This window comes from Hibiscus syriacus, unplaced genomic scaffold (assembly GCF_006381635.1).
Source record: "Hibiscus syriacus cultivar Baekdansim isolate YM2019G1 unplaced genomic scaffold, ASM638163v2 tig00117056_pilon, whole genome shotgun sequence".
NCBI lineage: Eukaryota > Viridiplantae > Streptophyta > Magnoliopsida > Malvales > Malvaceae > Hibiscus > Hibiscus syriacus.
Genome location: NW_024063539.1, coordinates 6033041 through 6047779, shown reverse-complemented (window position 1 = coordinate 6047779; position 14739 = coordinate 6033041). Strand labels below are relative to the sequence as shown.

At 33.2% G+C, this 14739-nt stretch overlaps 1 protein-coding gene across 3 annotated transcripts; it reads left to right on the top strand.

Annotated features, from left to right (window-relative positions):
* Window positions 1–5610: 5610 nt before the first annotated feature.
* On the top strand, window positions 5611–14597 carry LOC120198225. Of its 3 annotated transcripts, XM_039199581.1 has the most exons (10): window positions 5611–5838; window positions 6661–6685; window positions 6802–9478; window positions 9569–9649; window positions 11227–11379; window positions 11748–11911; window positions 12048–12195; window positions 12277–12399; window positions 13573–13660; window positions 14114–14597. In XM_039199581.1, exons 3-10 carry the CDS (start codon window positions 6824–6826, stop codon window positions 14302–14304), a joined length of 3603 nt encoding a protein of 1200 aa, XP_039055512.1. In that variant the 5' UTR covers window positions 5611–5838; window positions 6661–6685; window positions 6802–6823; the 3' UTR covers window positions 14305–14597. The 3 variants fall into 3 exon arrangements, with proteins under 3 accessions (XP_039055512.1, XP_039055513.1, XP_039055514.1); XM_039199582.1 differs by lacking the exon at window positions 6661–6685; XM_039199583.1 differs by lacking the exons at window positions 5611–5838; window positions 6661–6685 and having other exon boundaries at window positions 6714–9478; window positions 9572–9649.
* The last annotated feature ends 142 nt before the right edge of the window (window positions 14598–14739 follow it).

Below are 14739 nucleotides of genomic sequence, written 5' to 3'. Positions count from 1 at the left end.
CAACAAATAAACAACGATCATCCTGTTAAACTAGAAATCTAACAAACAAAACAAATGCAAAAGATTAAAACTGTAAAGAGTACCCAAAATCGAAACAATTAGATTAAGAGAAAGATTCAAAAAAGAATAGACCTTACCCACATTTCGAAAATTCTCTTCTTCTTTTCTTCTGGCTACCCTTGCCTTTTAATAACCCATGCATTCGCTGTTACCGTAGACTCTGCTCCCATGTGATCCTTTCCTTAACATCAAAATGCATGGGTTTGTACCTTTGTTTGCATGTTGGCGAACTTTTTCTCCCATGCATGACAAAGAAACAAGCTTGCGTCCTGTAAGTGTTACAATAATAGGTGATAGGTGCTAAATAGGAATGTAATACTTAGATATATAGGCCTCAATATTTGTTAGAATAATAGAGCTTAATGGGTATATGATAGATATCTGACCCTAAATGAACGTGATAATAAATTGGCCCTGCATCAGTGTTTGCTAAAACAAGGAAGAAGCCCTGGTTACCGTCCTTATGGAATCACGAAGCCTTCAAAATTATGATTTTTATGTTACGTTTGGTTATATTAAAATATACAGTTTAACTATTATATACATTTTAAAATAATTTGTTAAAATAAAAATAATAATATAAATTCAAATTTGAAATTAAAAATAACGGAAATTTAAATAAAATAAAATAAAAATTATTCAAAATAAGTAATATATATTAATTTTCTTTATTCAAATTAAATCATGTGAGTGATCTGAAATTATTGTGTAATTTATTTATTGCTAACTCGTATGTTAATACATAAAAATACTATTCTTATGAAATGTAATATTAAAGTTTACTGATAAAACATTTAAATCTATAAATTTAAAGCTTATTGTTAAACTTTGGGATTTTAGCATTTAATAAATTTAAGACTTAAAGCTAACTCTTTAACCCAACAAAGACCATGTGATAGCCCTGTTAAACTTATGTCGTTCTATTAGGACCGAGGGAGTGCTCCTAAAAATTTTAAATTTTTTATACTGTAATTCTTTTTATTTTTTATTAATTATCTAATTTCGTAATATCTGAAATTTTATAACTCAACACCCCTAAAAGTTCAATATAATGTTTTTTAAATTTACATCTCCTAACAAATATTTCTGCGCAATGTCCTGACTTCAATTACCCATGAGTTCATGGCGGGCTACCCAACCTAATATATAAAAAATACAAACGATTGACAATCAGTATCAAAATTAATTTTGTCATCTATCAACCAAAGAAAATACGATTAGAGATATTAATTACTAATAATTAAATAAATTTAAAAATCAAGCACCAACGATAAATTCATACTAGTTATAGTATGAATAAGTTTTTTCTTCTCATTCTTCTTCTTCTATTTTCACGTTATAAATTTTAAAAAAAATATTATCATAAAATTTAAATCTTAAATCTCAAAAAATAAAATAATTTATTGAATAACATATAATCATAGAAGTCAAAATAGGCCTAAAATTTAAAATATAATTGGTGTATATATTTCTATAATAGTTCATTTAGTGTATTTAATTAAATGCTAGCAATTTTTTATTATATATTGTTTGCTTTTTCCTTTATAGAAACGCAAAGATCTTAATCGACGCCGAATGGCAACTAAAATTTAAAAATAAGTTTTTCATTTGGTTTCGAAAATCAAATGGTAAATTCCAAGTTCATCACTCAACTTTGTTCTAACTCTTATTTTAGTTGTTTAAGTTTAAAATTTTGTAGTTTACTCACTAAATTTTTTATTTACTCCTATTTTAATCATTCGAGTATTAATCATAAATACAAGGGCGACATGGCAGCCCCATATGCTGATATGAATTATTTTTATTAACATGAACAAAATATATACGAATCGACTCTATTGTCCCCTATTACTCTATCAATTTAGGTTTTATCTAAATCACTTTAAAACTCATAAAACTTAACCCTAAACTTAAATGCCATGAAACCCCAAATCATTATAATATATAATACCCATCATCTGATTAGTGTAGAATCAAAATATACAACACACTTTCTCATTCCCCATTTTCCCACCATAATATTTGGAAGAATATGTTTCATTAATGATGAATCCAGGAGAATTCAAAATTATGATTTTTTTTCACACACAAAAAAAAGTTTTGAGGGCATTTCACATTTTTTCAAAATGTCAGTCATAACACCATTATGTATTTAAAAATGAAGAATCAAAATAAAAACAAATTAAAAGTTTAATAAAATAAAATATATTTTTAAAACTTTAATAATCAAAATATAAATTAAAAAATTAAACAATAAATTTGTAACTTACTCAACATCAACATCCAATCCCAATCCATATTTAATTGGGCACAAGTTGTTAGTTTATAGGTATTGAAATTCCATAATTTAAAATGTGGATCCCAATCAAAACACGTATGCCCCCACTCCTCTGCTATCATATCTTTATATCACAGAAATTCCGGCAGGAAAAACATAAAGAAAGCGAGTAATGGCCACCGACCTAAAGCTTAAGAGATTGCACATTAAAATAATTAGTTTGTAAATAAAAAATAGTCCAATTATTCATTTATGATATAATATCATAAACAGTACCCACATTTGTATTGGATATTCAAATTGGTATCTTAACTTTTATTTAACTTGTTAGTTAAAAGTATCAATTCGCGTAATGTTATGGTACCTGCATCAAAGACTGTTGCTAACTGCGGCTAGATGTCTTAATAATGGATACTACTTGTAATACCATCCCTGAATATTCAATTAAAATACTAATAATTGTACTTAAATAAATATTTTTAAAATAGAGATACCACAATAAATATTTGACCAAAATATGAGCATTAAAGATGGTCATAAGTAGGATCGGGTTTGGTTTTTAGTCCACCTAAACTCGATCCAAAATTTAAATTCCTCCACTCGCATTCTACCTAACTCAATTTTATGAGGACATGCCAGATTTGTAATCTGATCCTATCTTTGAGGACAAAATACACACTCGCTTCAGACCCTACTTGAGATATATATATATATGTGTGGGTGTGGGTGGGTGCGTGTGTGCCAATGACCTAATTGAAAATAATAATATAAAGAATGATATTATTGTAATAATCCCTAAATATATAAAGGATAATTATGATATTTATTGAGTATGGTCATACTTTTTACTTTTACCCTGAATTCAATTTGATCACATCCTTCATAAAAAACCTACCCTGATTTGATTTAAATTTTATATAAAAAAACTAATTAGATTAGAATCAGTCGAAATTCATCGGGTTTAGATCAAATACATATGTGTGAATTGAATATTATTTATAAAAACAATCCATTTATTTATTATTTTGAACTATGAGATAACAACAAATCATATCAGTAAGATTCCTCAATCTTGATTAAACTAATACTTAGTAAATAAATGTTTAAAGGTCAAACTGTTGCTTAGATTTGAAGGTTACTTTAAAGAAAAAAAGTAGTATGAAAGGAAACGTGAGGTGTAGAGTACTTTGAGTACAATTAAATGCAGATTTATGCTAAGATTTAAAAGTTTGCTTATGATTGAGGAAAACAATAAATAATAAACCATAGATGGACTTTCTTTTACTTTATAGCATTAATACTACTATAAATATTTTTATTAATTCTTTTTATCATATGGAATAGACAAAGCACCTCCAATGCTATCACACCATTCCAACAAAACATTGGTGACATTTTCTTGTCTTTTAAATTATTTTTCTAAGTAAAAATAAGAATAAAATAAATTTATAATATCTCTTGTATTTTGAAAATGGAGTGTGATATTTTATTTCATTTAATCTTATGATGTCTTTATTTTTTTTTGAGGTTTTGAGTTCGAACACCATAAATATAAGGGGTACGAGTGTTTAAGGTCAAATGATTGTGAGTTATCTTCGAATAAATACTATTTTGTATTTACCTTAGATTAATTAAAAAAAATCTTATAATGTCTTTATATCATCATAATTGTTCGCAATGTTTACTCTATTGTTGAAACATTCGATGTAAATCAAACAATAAAAGGGTCGTTTTGATACTATTTGTCACGGGATAATTATTATTTTTTCTAAAATACATATTTGATAAAATGTATAATACCACCAATTTTGATGTCTAAGACCTTCATTTTCTTTTCGGTTGTAGATTAATGCTTCCTAGTTCTCCAAAACATGGCATATCTCAAACATGTAAACATGTTTGTTTTTTTAAGTAACTTTTTTTTTATCGTGATCCATTTTTTCATTAAATTTAATTTGTATTAATTTAATTTATTTTTTATTCAATTTATCTCAAATTTATCGATAATTACATATGTTTCAGACAAAATCACCAATAATTACTATCAACTTTCACAATTTATTTTTGAGAAACACCAATTAAAATGTCTTTATCAAACACTATACATTTTCATATATTTACCCAAATAATTTTTTTGTACATATTGACTTTTTTATTTTTACAATATTTTCCTAAATTAATTTAATAATTCAAAAAATAATTTAAAAATGAAACAAAATTTCTTATTTTTAGCATTTGTGTTTTCTTCTTTTTCATTTAGTTGTTACTTTTAAAACAATTCTGTCATAATTCATAAAATAGGGTCTAAGTAAACTACCACAGGGTGTTGCTGCAATACATTTATACGTACCATCTTAATACTGCACCCTCAGGCCTTCGCCGTAGAAACAGTTGATAAAGTACTTACATTCTTCGCCAAGAAAACAGATCATCGTTATTCATTTTATTTTTTTCCACATAAAAGAGAACTGTGCCATTGAATACTCACCGCTAAGTCGATAAACGGTAACTAAAAGAAGATTACAAAAAAAGCGAACTGAACACGAGAAACACGTGATCTTTACAGATCAGGGGTAATTTAGTCACCAGGTGGAAAACGTAAGTTAGGACAAAGACGATGTAAATACCTAAAAAACTAAAGGGTAAATTCGGATGTGACGAATAGTATATTTTTTTTTGGGTAAACCATGCGTTTAGTATATAATATATCAATTTTGGTTCGTTTAATTATCTAAACTTTTATTTTTTTAAAATCCTATCTAATATTTAATTTTTATTTAATTTTAGTACCTAATGTTAAAAACTCAATAAAAAGGCTCGCTAACTGCGTCTACATCGTCAACCATAACATCAGTCGGTCGATGAAGCCCAAACTTTTTAGCATGCACCTTTTCGACCCTTTAAACACAATTTCAGTCTCCGTTTCACCGAAAAAAGTCTCAATCTCTAGATATCGAAGGCAAATATATTGACTCTTCGATTTTTTCATCCTCCGATCTCCATGGTTCATCATTTGATGGGCCTAAAACTGGATTATATTGGTCGACTTGCCATTATTTCATGGTCCATTGTTCAAATTGGTCTTCTTTCATTGGATCTATACCACGTCAGCCTGTCCGTTAAATTTTTAATGGCGGGATACTAAAATGAAATAGAAACTAAACGTTGGATATGATTTTGAAAAAAATAAAAGTTTAGATACTAAAACGGACAAAAACTGAGAGTTTAGATACTAAACTCGTAGTTTGCCCTTTTTTTGTTTTCATTAATTTGTATCTTCTTCTTTTTTTTATTTGACTATTTAGTTGAATGAAACAATAGATTTACAGAGAGAAGTCAGAGATTACAGAAAGATTGAGCGTTTTCCGGGTTATAAGAGGAACTGTAGTTTTGGAGGTTTAGAAAGAGAGATTTGTTTGGTATTACAGTGTTAGCTGCTTGTTCACTTTAATCTCTTGTGAAACCTTCAATTATATGCCCTTTTCTCTTTCAGCTTTCAGGTAATTCTTTTTTGCAGCTCAGAAGATTTTTCCTTTGTTGTCTTTTGCGTTTTGTCTCTTTAAATCTTGTTATTTTGTATGGAGTTGATAAGCTCACCTTTGTTGACCTGTTTCTCTACAAAGATTAGGGTTTTGATTTTATTTCTGGTAAATTTTGTTGTAAACTAGTCTGTCTGTGTTGTGTAGCTGCGCGAACTTTTCGCATATATTCTGCGTGGTTAAGTTTTAGCTGTTGTATTACCTGGTTACGTTTACCTAAAAGAGAACGTTGTTTGAAGTTTAAACCACGAAAAATAGCTTATATTCCATTTTATTATTCTTTCGCCCCCCCAATAACTGTTGCATGTTGGCTGATTGGAAAGCTGGTAATTTTTTAATGGCATTTGAGGCTCCTAATTAAGTTTGTAATGCAAAGTTTTGAAATTACAATAATCAGCTGAGAATCCAACCTACTCTACATGTCATAATAAAGACAGACGTTGAGAGTTCAGGATAATTGATAGGGAGGGAGCATGTTTTCTCAATCCCTATCCTTGGTAGAAGTCTTTGGTTAGATGATCTTACAAGTGTTTGCGAGTTTTGGTGATGATATCTACTCTCGTAGATTTGTATAATGTTGTTTCAAAAAAGCTCATTGTTTTCCGCTTATAGTAAGTTTTTTGGGACTAGTTTTTGTTTAAATTTAGGAGGAAAATCTTTGTTAACTTTGCACATCAATTCCTAGTTTCTTTCATCTTTGTTTTACTTTCTCATTACACAAACTTAGTCTTGAATTCTGTTACTTGCTACAAAATTTGATTTAAAGTCTCCATCTTATTGCAGGTCCAATAGTGGTTACTCCTTAAAGGTTCCTAACGATAATTCTCATCTTATTGAATTCGTAGTTTGTTGTTTGTTAATAGACGATTTCTGTGTATATTCATCGGCTTATTTTTATATATGAATGATGGCATGTGGGCACAGGGACTCAATTGAGACTAAATGAATGGAGAAAAACCCAAACGACAATTTCATGGAACGTTCTAGAGCTGGTAAACAATACAACTCTGTGGAGCATGGAAATGGGGAATTCCCTCATGCAACTCAAGCATCTATGCCAGATCCTATGACCAGCTTAAACATGAGTATAAGACCTCCTGAGCCAAAAGGATCTGATGTCAAACCAGTACTTAATTTTTCCATACAGACTGGTGAGGAGTTTAATTTTGAATTTATGCGGGACCGGTTAAATCCTAGGAAGCCTTTCATCCCAAATTCTCTCGGTGAATCCAGTTATGCAACAGGATATATGGATCTAAAAGGTATTCTAGGCATTAGTCATACAGATTCTGAAAGTGGGTCTGCTATTTCTATGCTTAACGTTGTAGAGAAAGGTCCAAATGGGTTTGAAAGAAAAGGCTCTATATATGAAAACCAAAGTTGTTATGGGTCACTTAAATCAATGCGACAGACCACATCGGGATATGAAAATAATAGAGGCCTTTTATACATGTCACTTGGTACCTCTGATGACACATCAGCAAAGATGAAGATTCTCTGCAGCTTTGGTGGAAAAATCCTACCTCGACCAAGTGACAGAAAGCTAAGGTATGTTGGAGGCGAAACACGCATAATTCGCATCAGAAAGGATATTTCATGGCAGGAACTCAAGCAGAAGATATTAGCAATTTATGACCAAACAGAGGTGATCAAATATCAGCTTCCAGGAGAGGACTTTGATGCTTTAGTGTCTGTGTCCTCAGATGAAGATCTGCAGAATATGATGGAGGAATGTAATGAACTTCTAGGCAAAGAGGCCTCTCAAAAGCTTAGGATGTTTCTGTTCTCACTGAGTGATTTGGAGGATACTCAGTTTGGTCTAGGCAACATGGTTGGTGATTCTGAGATTCAATATATGGTAGCTGTCAATGGAATGGACTTTGGAAAAAGGACAAGCTCTACTTTGCAGGGGTTGACAGGCTTTTCTGCTAACAATCTAACAGAACCAGAGGGACAGAATATAGACAGGATATCAAGCAGAGTTGCAAGAGACTCGGTTGTCATTAGCTCTTCTAACATTCCTGGCATTATGGTGTCATCATCAACTTTTCAGTCTTCTCAACCAGTTCTTCCAAGTTCCTCAGTCACCTATGAAACCCATCCACAGTTTTATCATGACCAGAGGGTGGGGTATCAATTGCAGTACGGTCATAATTCTTCTAATTATTCCAATATTGCAGAATTTTCTAATTCAGTTACCCCTAATGGGTTTATGAATCAACATGAACACTTGACTGACGCCCAACCATACAATGGCCTACAACAGCTGAATCCTCAGATGCTGGCGACTGAGTTGAAACCCAAACCCGATGGTTCAGGTCACCAGGGCAATGACCTTGAAAATCAACATCCCTTGGAAACAGATCACTCAGTTTCTTCTCCGCCACACGATGGAAAGGTGATAAATCATTTCCCTCTTGAAGAAGTGTCAGTCGCAGTTGCTTCAAAAGATGCATCTCTTTTTACGGTTAAAAATGAAGCTAAAAACCAGGAAAATGAAAAAGTTGTGTCATCTTCTGATACTGTGAATCATGTGCCAGTTCCTAAATCGGGTAAAGATGACCATCATTCTACATCTAGTTATGCTGATTCTGATTCTAATCCTGCTGATCTAAGCTACCTTGAGCCAACTGCACCTCCACGCAAGGTTTATTATTCGGAAAGAATACCCCGGGAGCAGTTAGACTTGCTAAACCGATTGTCAAAGTCTGATGATTCATTAGGTTCCCAATTGCTATTAGCCCACCCACAATTTAATGTGGCGCAGCAGGGTCCAAACACAGAAGCTGTTGAAAATTTACGTGATAGTAATATTGCTTCCCATACTGAAAGCTCAGCTGCTAAACCTTCTAATATCACTCCCCATACGGGTGCTGTTTCTCTGACAAACTCAAAGCATTCTGAAGAAGTGTTGGACACAGGTTTGAAGCATGCAGTTTCAAATCCGGTGGACAATATTCAAGCTCCAAACAAGGATGGGGTTCAGGTTGGTTATCTAAAAGATAACCTTCCAGATAATGAATCAGCAGAAACTGGACCAGGGCTTCCTGTAGCAAGCGAATCAGCATTCGCTTTGCCTCATGATGTCAACTTGACTAGCAAAAATCCTCCTGGACATTTTCAGGTTGATTTGAGGACTGAGAGTTCAACAAAAGACGATTCTAAAGAGAACCACCATAGTGGTATTATCAGTGCAGATCATGGGGATATTCTTATTGATATTAATGATCGATTTCCTCGTGACTTCCTTTCTGATATTTTTTCCAAAGCAATGCTTTCTGAAGAGTCCTCTGGTGTTAGCCCACTGCAAACAGATGGAGCTGGCTTGAGCTTGAACATGGAAGGCCATGAGCCAAAGCACTGGTCATATTTTCAGAAGTTGGCACTAGATTTTGAAGAAAAAGATGGTTCCCTCATCAACCGGGATCACATATCGGATCAGTTTACCTCACGGGGTGTAGTTTCATTGAACCAAGCTGATTCTGATCAAAATTTTGGTGAAAACAACCTAAAGGATGGTCAACCCCAAGTGCAAATCAGCGAAAGTATTCAGTTCGATGCCATGATAGAAAACCTAAGAACACCAGAGTCAGAATATGAGGTAATTGATTTCAATGATTAATTGATTTTTTGCACCTTGTTTCCTTAAAAGACATCTCCTAACAGAATATGACTGCATGGGTTCTTCTAGAAGCCGAAATCGGAGAAGAGGAACGTTGGTCTACCTCCTTTGGATTCTTCTCTAGGAGATTTTGACATCAATACGTTGCAGGTATGCTACCCTTGTCAAAATTTCTCCTGCTTTTCTTGTTATACTTTTGGTGCATATGAAATGGACTGGACCACTGTTTGGCTACTTGCAATAAACAATTATTTATTGGTAACTTCAAATTTTGTTCTGGAATTTATGTTGCATCACCTTCTACCTTTTGGCATGTGCAAACTTTTCATCTTTTTATCACTACTTTACAAGTACATATCTATGTATGGGAAACTGCAACTTGGAGACTTAACTACAAATTCAGTAAGACCAGTGTAATTTTTTATAGATGAGAGGATGATCTGTGAGAATGTTTTCAGAGGGACAAGGCGCACAATAGGCGTTTGTCTTTGCAAATAAAGATGTGTATGCAAATGTTTTTATATGATATCAAAATAGGCGCACAATAGGCGTTTGTCTTTGCAAATAAAGATGTGTAATTTTTTATAGATGAGAGGATGATCTGTGAGAATGTTTTCAGAGGGACAAGGCGCACAATAGGTGTTTGTGTATATATATACAATAACCTTAAAGATATATATCTTGATAGTGAACTTTAAAGAGTGGTGCAATTTATCCTATGAAACATGCAAAATTTTCTTTTGTTGTCCAATGTGAATGATTTCCTTTGATACCGTGTTTATTGTTGAATATTCAAAGTTTTGAGAAGTAATCAGTTTGATATTATCCTTATCTTACTAATAAAGGTTCATTTTATAAAACAAATTAAAAGAAATTAGAAAGGATTTCAACCAAGCAAACTTTTTTTTTTATATTTGTTTCCTTGCAAAAAGGCATGTTAGGCACGTGGTTCATGTGCCTGATCAAATGGGACTCCCCTGAAAAGGTCTGAAGCGCTTTTGTTATCTAATGCTAAGATCCGACAGCTAGATGCGCCTGGATGCACACCCCACTGGGTAGCAGAACAGTTTTTACCAGTGCTTGCTCCTCTTTGTAGATGCTTCTAGTTGGAGAATTTAACTTTCTTTTTACTCTTATGTGTGCCTCACAAAATGATAACAAAAACCTAGTACGCAAGAGACAGTCTATATTTATTTCTAGTGTTTAGCTCATTCTAGATATGTATTCTGATACTTGTTGAAGTTATTTATTTTTGTCATTCTCTAAGAAAGCACAAAATTTGATTTTGATGACTAATTTTTCATGATAAAAGTTCTAGATGAACAATAGCTAATACTAGCTGTTGAATGGTTCTTAAATTGACAAAGGCAGAAGTTTTGTTTTTTTGTAGTGCTAATTTAAATCTTGTTCCTTTTTATATGTTCAGATTCAGTCTTCGTTTCTTATTATAAACTTCATTTTGTTGACTCAAATGCAATGGGGATAAGCTTTTTGGAGTATCTACTGGACATAAATGCCTTGAAGCTGCATGGATGTGTTTCTGACATTTGTTTTGCTTTTGAAAACTTCCATACACATACTAACTGAAACAAAAATGCATCTCTTTTCTTGCTTGCTTGTTATATTTCGGGCCTCAACATATTTTGACAATGTCCCACATGCTTCCTGAAATATTTTCTGTAATATGTACTTGATTTTTACTTGTTTGTCCTGGATTGATGTTATAGCTCATAAATAATGAAGATCTTGAAGAATTGAGGGAGTTGGGCTCTGGTACATTTGGGACTGTATATCATGGCAAATGGAGGGGATCAGATGTTGCCATCAAGAGAATCAAAAAGAGCTGCTTCACAGGTCGATCATCTGAGCAAGAAAGATTGGTAATTTGCCTTGCACAAATCAATATTGGTAATGCATAGAATACATTTTCTAATATTCATTCATGGCACCATTGTTTGAAAGCCTGTTGATCTTAAAAGGAAGTTTAACAAACTAAAAATAATATTCTTCTTTTTCTTTTTTACTTTTTCTCCTGAAGGGGGGTCCAAATAGAGACCTTATTTTTTATTTTCGTGGTTGCTTGTGTTTTGTATCTGGTCACTATACCTCATGGCTGTCGGCAATGATTTCTTTTCTTTATTTAGCTATTATCATAATCATCGTTATTTCATGTTTGCTACTGCCATTTTCCTCTGGTATTATTTTCATATTTAATGCTTTACTAAAAGGTTTACACTTACATCCTCAGACCATTGAATTTTGGCGGGAAGCTGACATTCTTTCAAAGCTTCACCATCCAAATGTGGTGGCATTTTATGGGGTGGTGCAAGATGGTCCTGGAGGAACAATGGCTACTGTTACAGAGTTCATGGTTGATGGTTCCCTTAGGCATGCTTTACTTCGCAAGGATAGGTGAATTTTTTTTTCACTTTGTTATCGTGTAATTAATAGTTTGTTTAATTTTTTTTGTGGGGGGGTGGGTTGATATTCTCATATTGTTAGTTCACAAATATCTCCTGCTTATGTTCTACCTAATCTTAATTTCCAGATTGCTTGATCGTCGAAAGAAGCTCATAATTGCTATGGATGCAGCATTTGGGATGGAATATTTACATTCAAAAAATATTGTGCATTTTGATCTGAAATGTGACAATTTGCTTGTTAACTTGAAAGATCCTTTGCGGCCTATTTGCAAGGTTACCTCGCTGTCTTGGCCAAATTAGTATGGCTAAAATTTTGTGCTAATTATTACCTCTCTAAGAATCTTTCTTTCTCAGGTTGGTGATTTTGGACTGTCTAAAATCAAACGTAACACCTTAGTTTCTGGCGGTGTTCGGGGGACCCTACCGTGGATGGCTCCAGAACTCCTGAATGGGGGTAGCAATAAGGTTTCAGAAAAAGTAAGATGTGGTTTATGAAATTAACTTGAACTGGCACAATAAGCTATATGCTCTTCCTGATTCTTTCCACGGTTCTCTGGGAGGTTTTGCCTGATTATTGCAATCTAAAAGACTAAAACATAGTCCATAATGATAAAACCCAATGGAGAGAATTCTTTAACTGATTATTCTTATTATTCATTTAAGAAACTATTGCAGTGATCAGTACGTATTCTGAATTGTTTCCATTTCCTTTATAGCAGTTGTTTTTTTGATGTAAGCATGGATCAAATTTAATTAATTTGAAGTTCTAAAACCAGTCGACAAGCAGAGCATCAAGGCTACACTAGAAGGACCGGTAAACTTTTAAAAGTCTAATAACACGAAACGGAAGAATTTTTGTCTTTTGGGGGGAGGGTTTGAGTTCCTTCTTCAGTGGATGTGAGCTCAAACCAAAACATCATAAACCCATCCTTTATAGCAGTTGTTATGTAACTGATAATTAAGATAATGATAGTACAAATGACTGCTAGTGCTTAATTGGCTCTGAACTTTGCAAGATGATTTAAAATGAACAGTTTTGGCTTGTGATATTGTCTGAATACAGCACTTGCTCTTGGCTAAATCATAGAGTCAAACTTCTCTAGTAACCATGGCTTTTTAAATGAAATGGGACTCAAAGCTGGATGACATTGGTAGTAGTAGTCTTGCAGAATCAATTTATTGAGTCTGAACCTACAAGTGGTAGTTCATAACTTTCAGCCTTTTTTCTTGCTGTATTTTTGTTGCCACGCCGTCCATTGCCATTATTCCTTGATGACTAATAGTAGTATATATCTAAATAAAGTATGTATGTATGGGTGCACACATGGATACATTTATGATCACACTCTTTTATGGGAGCCTTAACTGAAATATTCATTAAAAATATAAAATAGAGAAAAGAGATGGGTCTGTGGGTGGGGGATGTGAAAGAAAATTATATTTTGATGTTGAGCGATTCCTTGGAAAGCTATTCATCATCTGTATACTTCCTAACCTGATTTCATGATATCATAAGAGTGGCTGCTTTAATTGTTGTCTGTTGAAGAAGACCGTATTTTGTTACTTATTCTGCCTGGGATACATATATATATTGCTAGTGACAATGTCATTTTTTAGTACTATTCTTTACATTTATTTGTTGATCTGCAGGTGGATGTGTTCTCTTTTGGTATTGTTCTATGGGAGATTCTCACTGGTGAAGAGCCTTATGCCAATATGCACTATGGTGCAATTATAGGTGTGACTCGATAACTTCTTGTAGCTTTTAAATTTTTGGTCGAGTCAGAATATTCTCAGCAATTATAGAGGCAAATGAGAAACTAAAAATAACATGATCATGCTATGTTGAAGTGAAGCAACCGCCTGTGTTTTCCATCTATTGGACTGGAAACTTTCTTCTGGAGCCAAAATATAATAAGTAGTTTTGGTATTTTTGACTGTTGAGTTTTTTTTTATTGACCGTGAGGCATTGATACCTGTTAACTGGCATGTGAGTTTTGGGCTTCATTCATGGAAAGTATCTGTTCATGCTTATTCCTAACATGGATATGCTTGGCTGCCTATAAGATGGTTATATGCATTTTCCCCATTTTGCATTTTTTTGAGTCCCCTGTTTGTCATGTTTAGGTTTATATTCCTTGGTTCTAGTCATACTTTCTCTTTATGATCTAAAAGTTGTTTCGACATGCAGGAGGCATTGTAAGTAACACGCTGAGACCGACAATTCCAAGCTTTTGTGATCCTGAATGGAGAAAGTTGATGGAACAATGCTGGTCCCCCAATCCTGCAGCAAGGCCATCATTCACAGAAATCGCTAGTCAATTGCGGACAATGTCAGCTGCTGCGAACCAACAAAGCAAGGGTCACAAGGCATCGAAATGAAAATGATTTCTGAAAGCGATAGTCATTTCCACTAGTTATTCATCCAGTTCACGCATTCGAGTAGTATTTAATTATATATTCACTTGGAAATGGAGAATCGAGGCTTCCTAATTGTTTTTGGAATGGAAGGCTTTTTGGAGGAACAATAATGTTGTTGAACAAAATATTGTGATTTAGTGTACCATTGTACTTGAGGGGGGAAAAAACACTTTATCTTTTACCTTTTTAAACTGTGGTGACACTGGCTGAAGGCCGTGCATCTTTTCAAATAATTGCTACCCTTTTTTTCGACTTCGATCGAATATGGAGATGGAGTTTGGCTTTATCTAGAAGTTTATCACTATTCATGCACTTATTTTCTCTGTCATGTAATTCATCAAAATCAGTTTTAAGATTATACATACCTTACCTAGCCCAATCCTTACTTGACTCAAA

Coding starts and splice junctions, on each gene's coding strand:
- LOC120198225 (XM_039199582.1), top strand. CDS start 6,824: ATGGAGAAAAACCCAAACGACAATTTCATGGAACGTTCTAGAGCTGGT. Junction 12,196..12,276: donor CTTTGCGGCCTATTTGCAAG/GTTACCTCGCTG, acceptor TTTCTTTCTCAG/GTTGGTGATTTTGGACTGTC. Junction 13,661..14,113: donor GCACTATGGTGCAATTATAG/GTGTGACTCGAT, acceptor TTCGACATGCAG/GAGGCATTGTAAGTAACACG.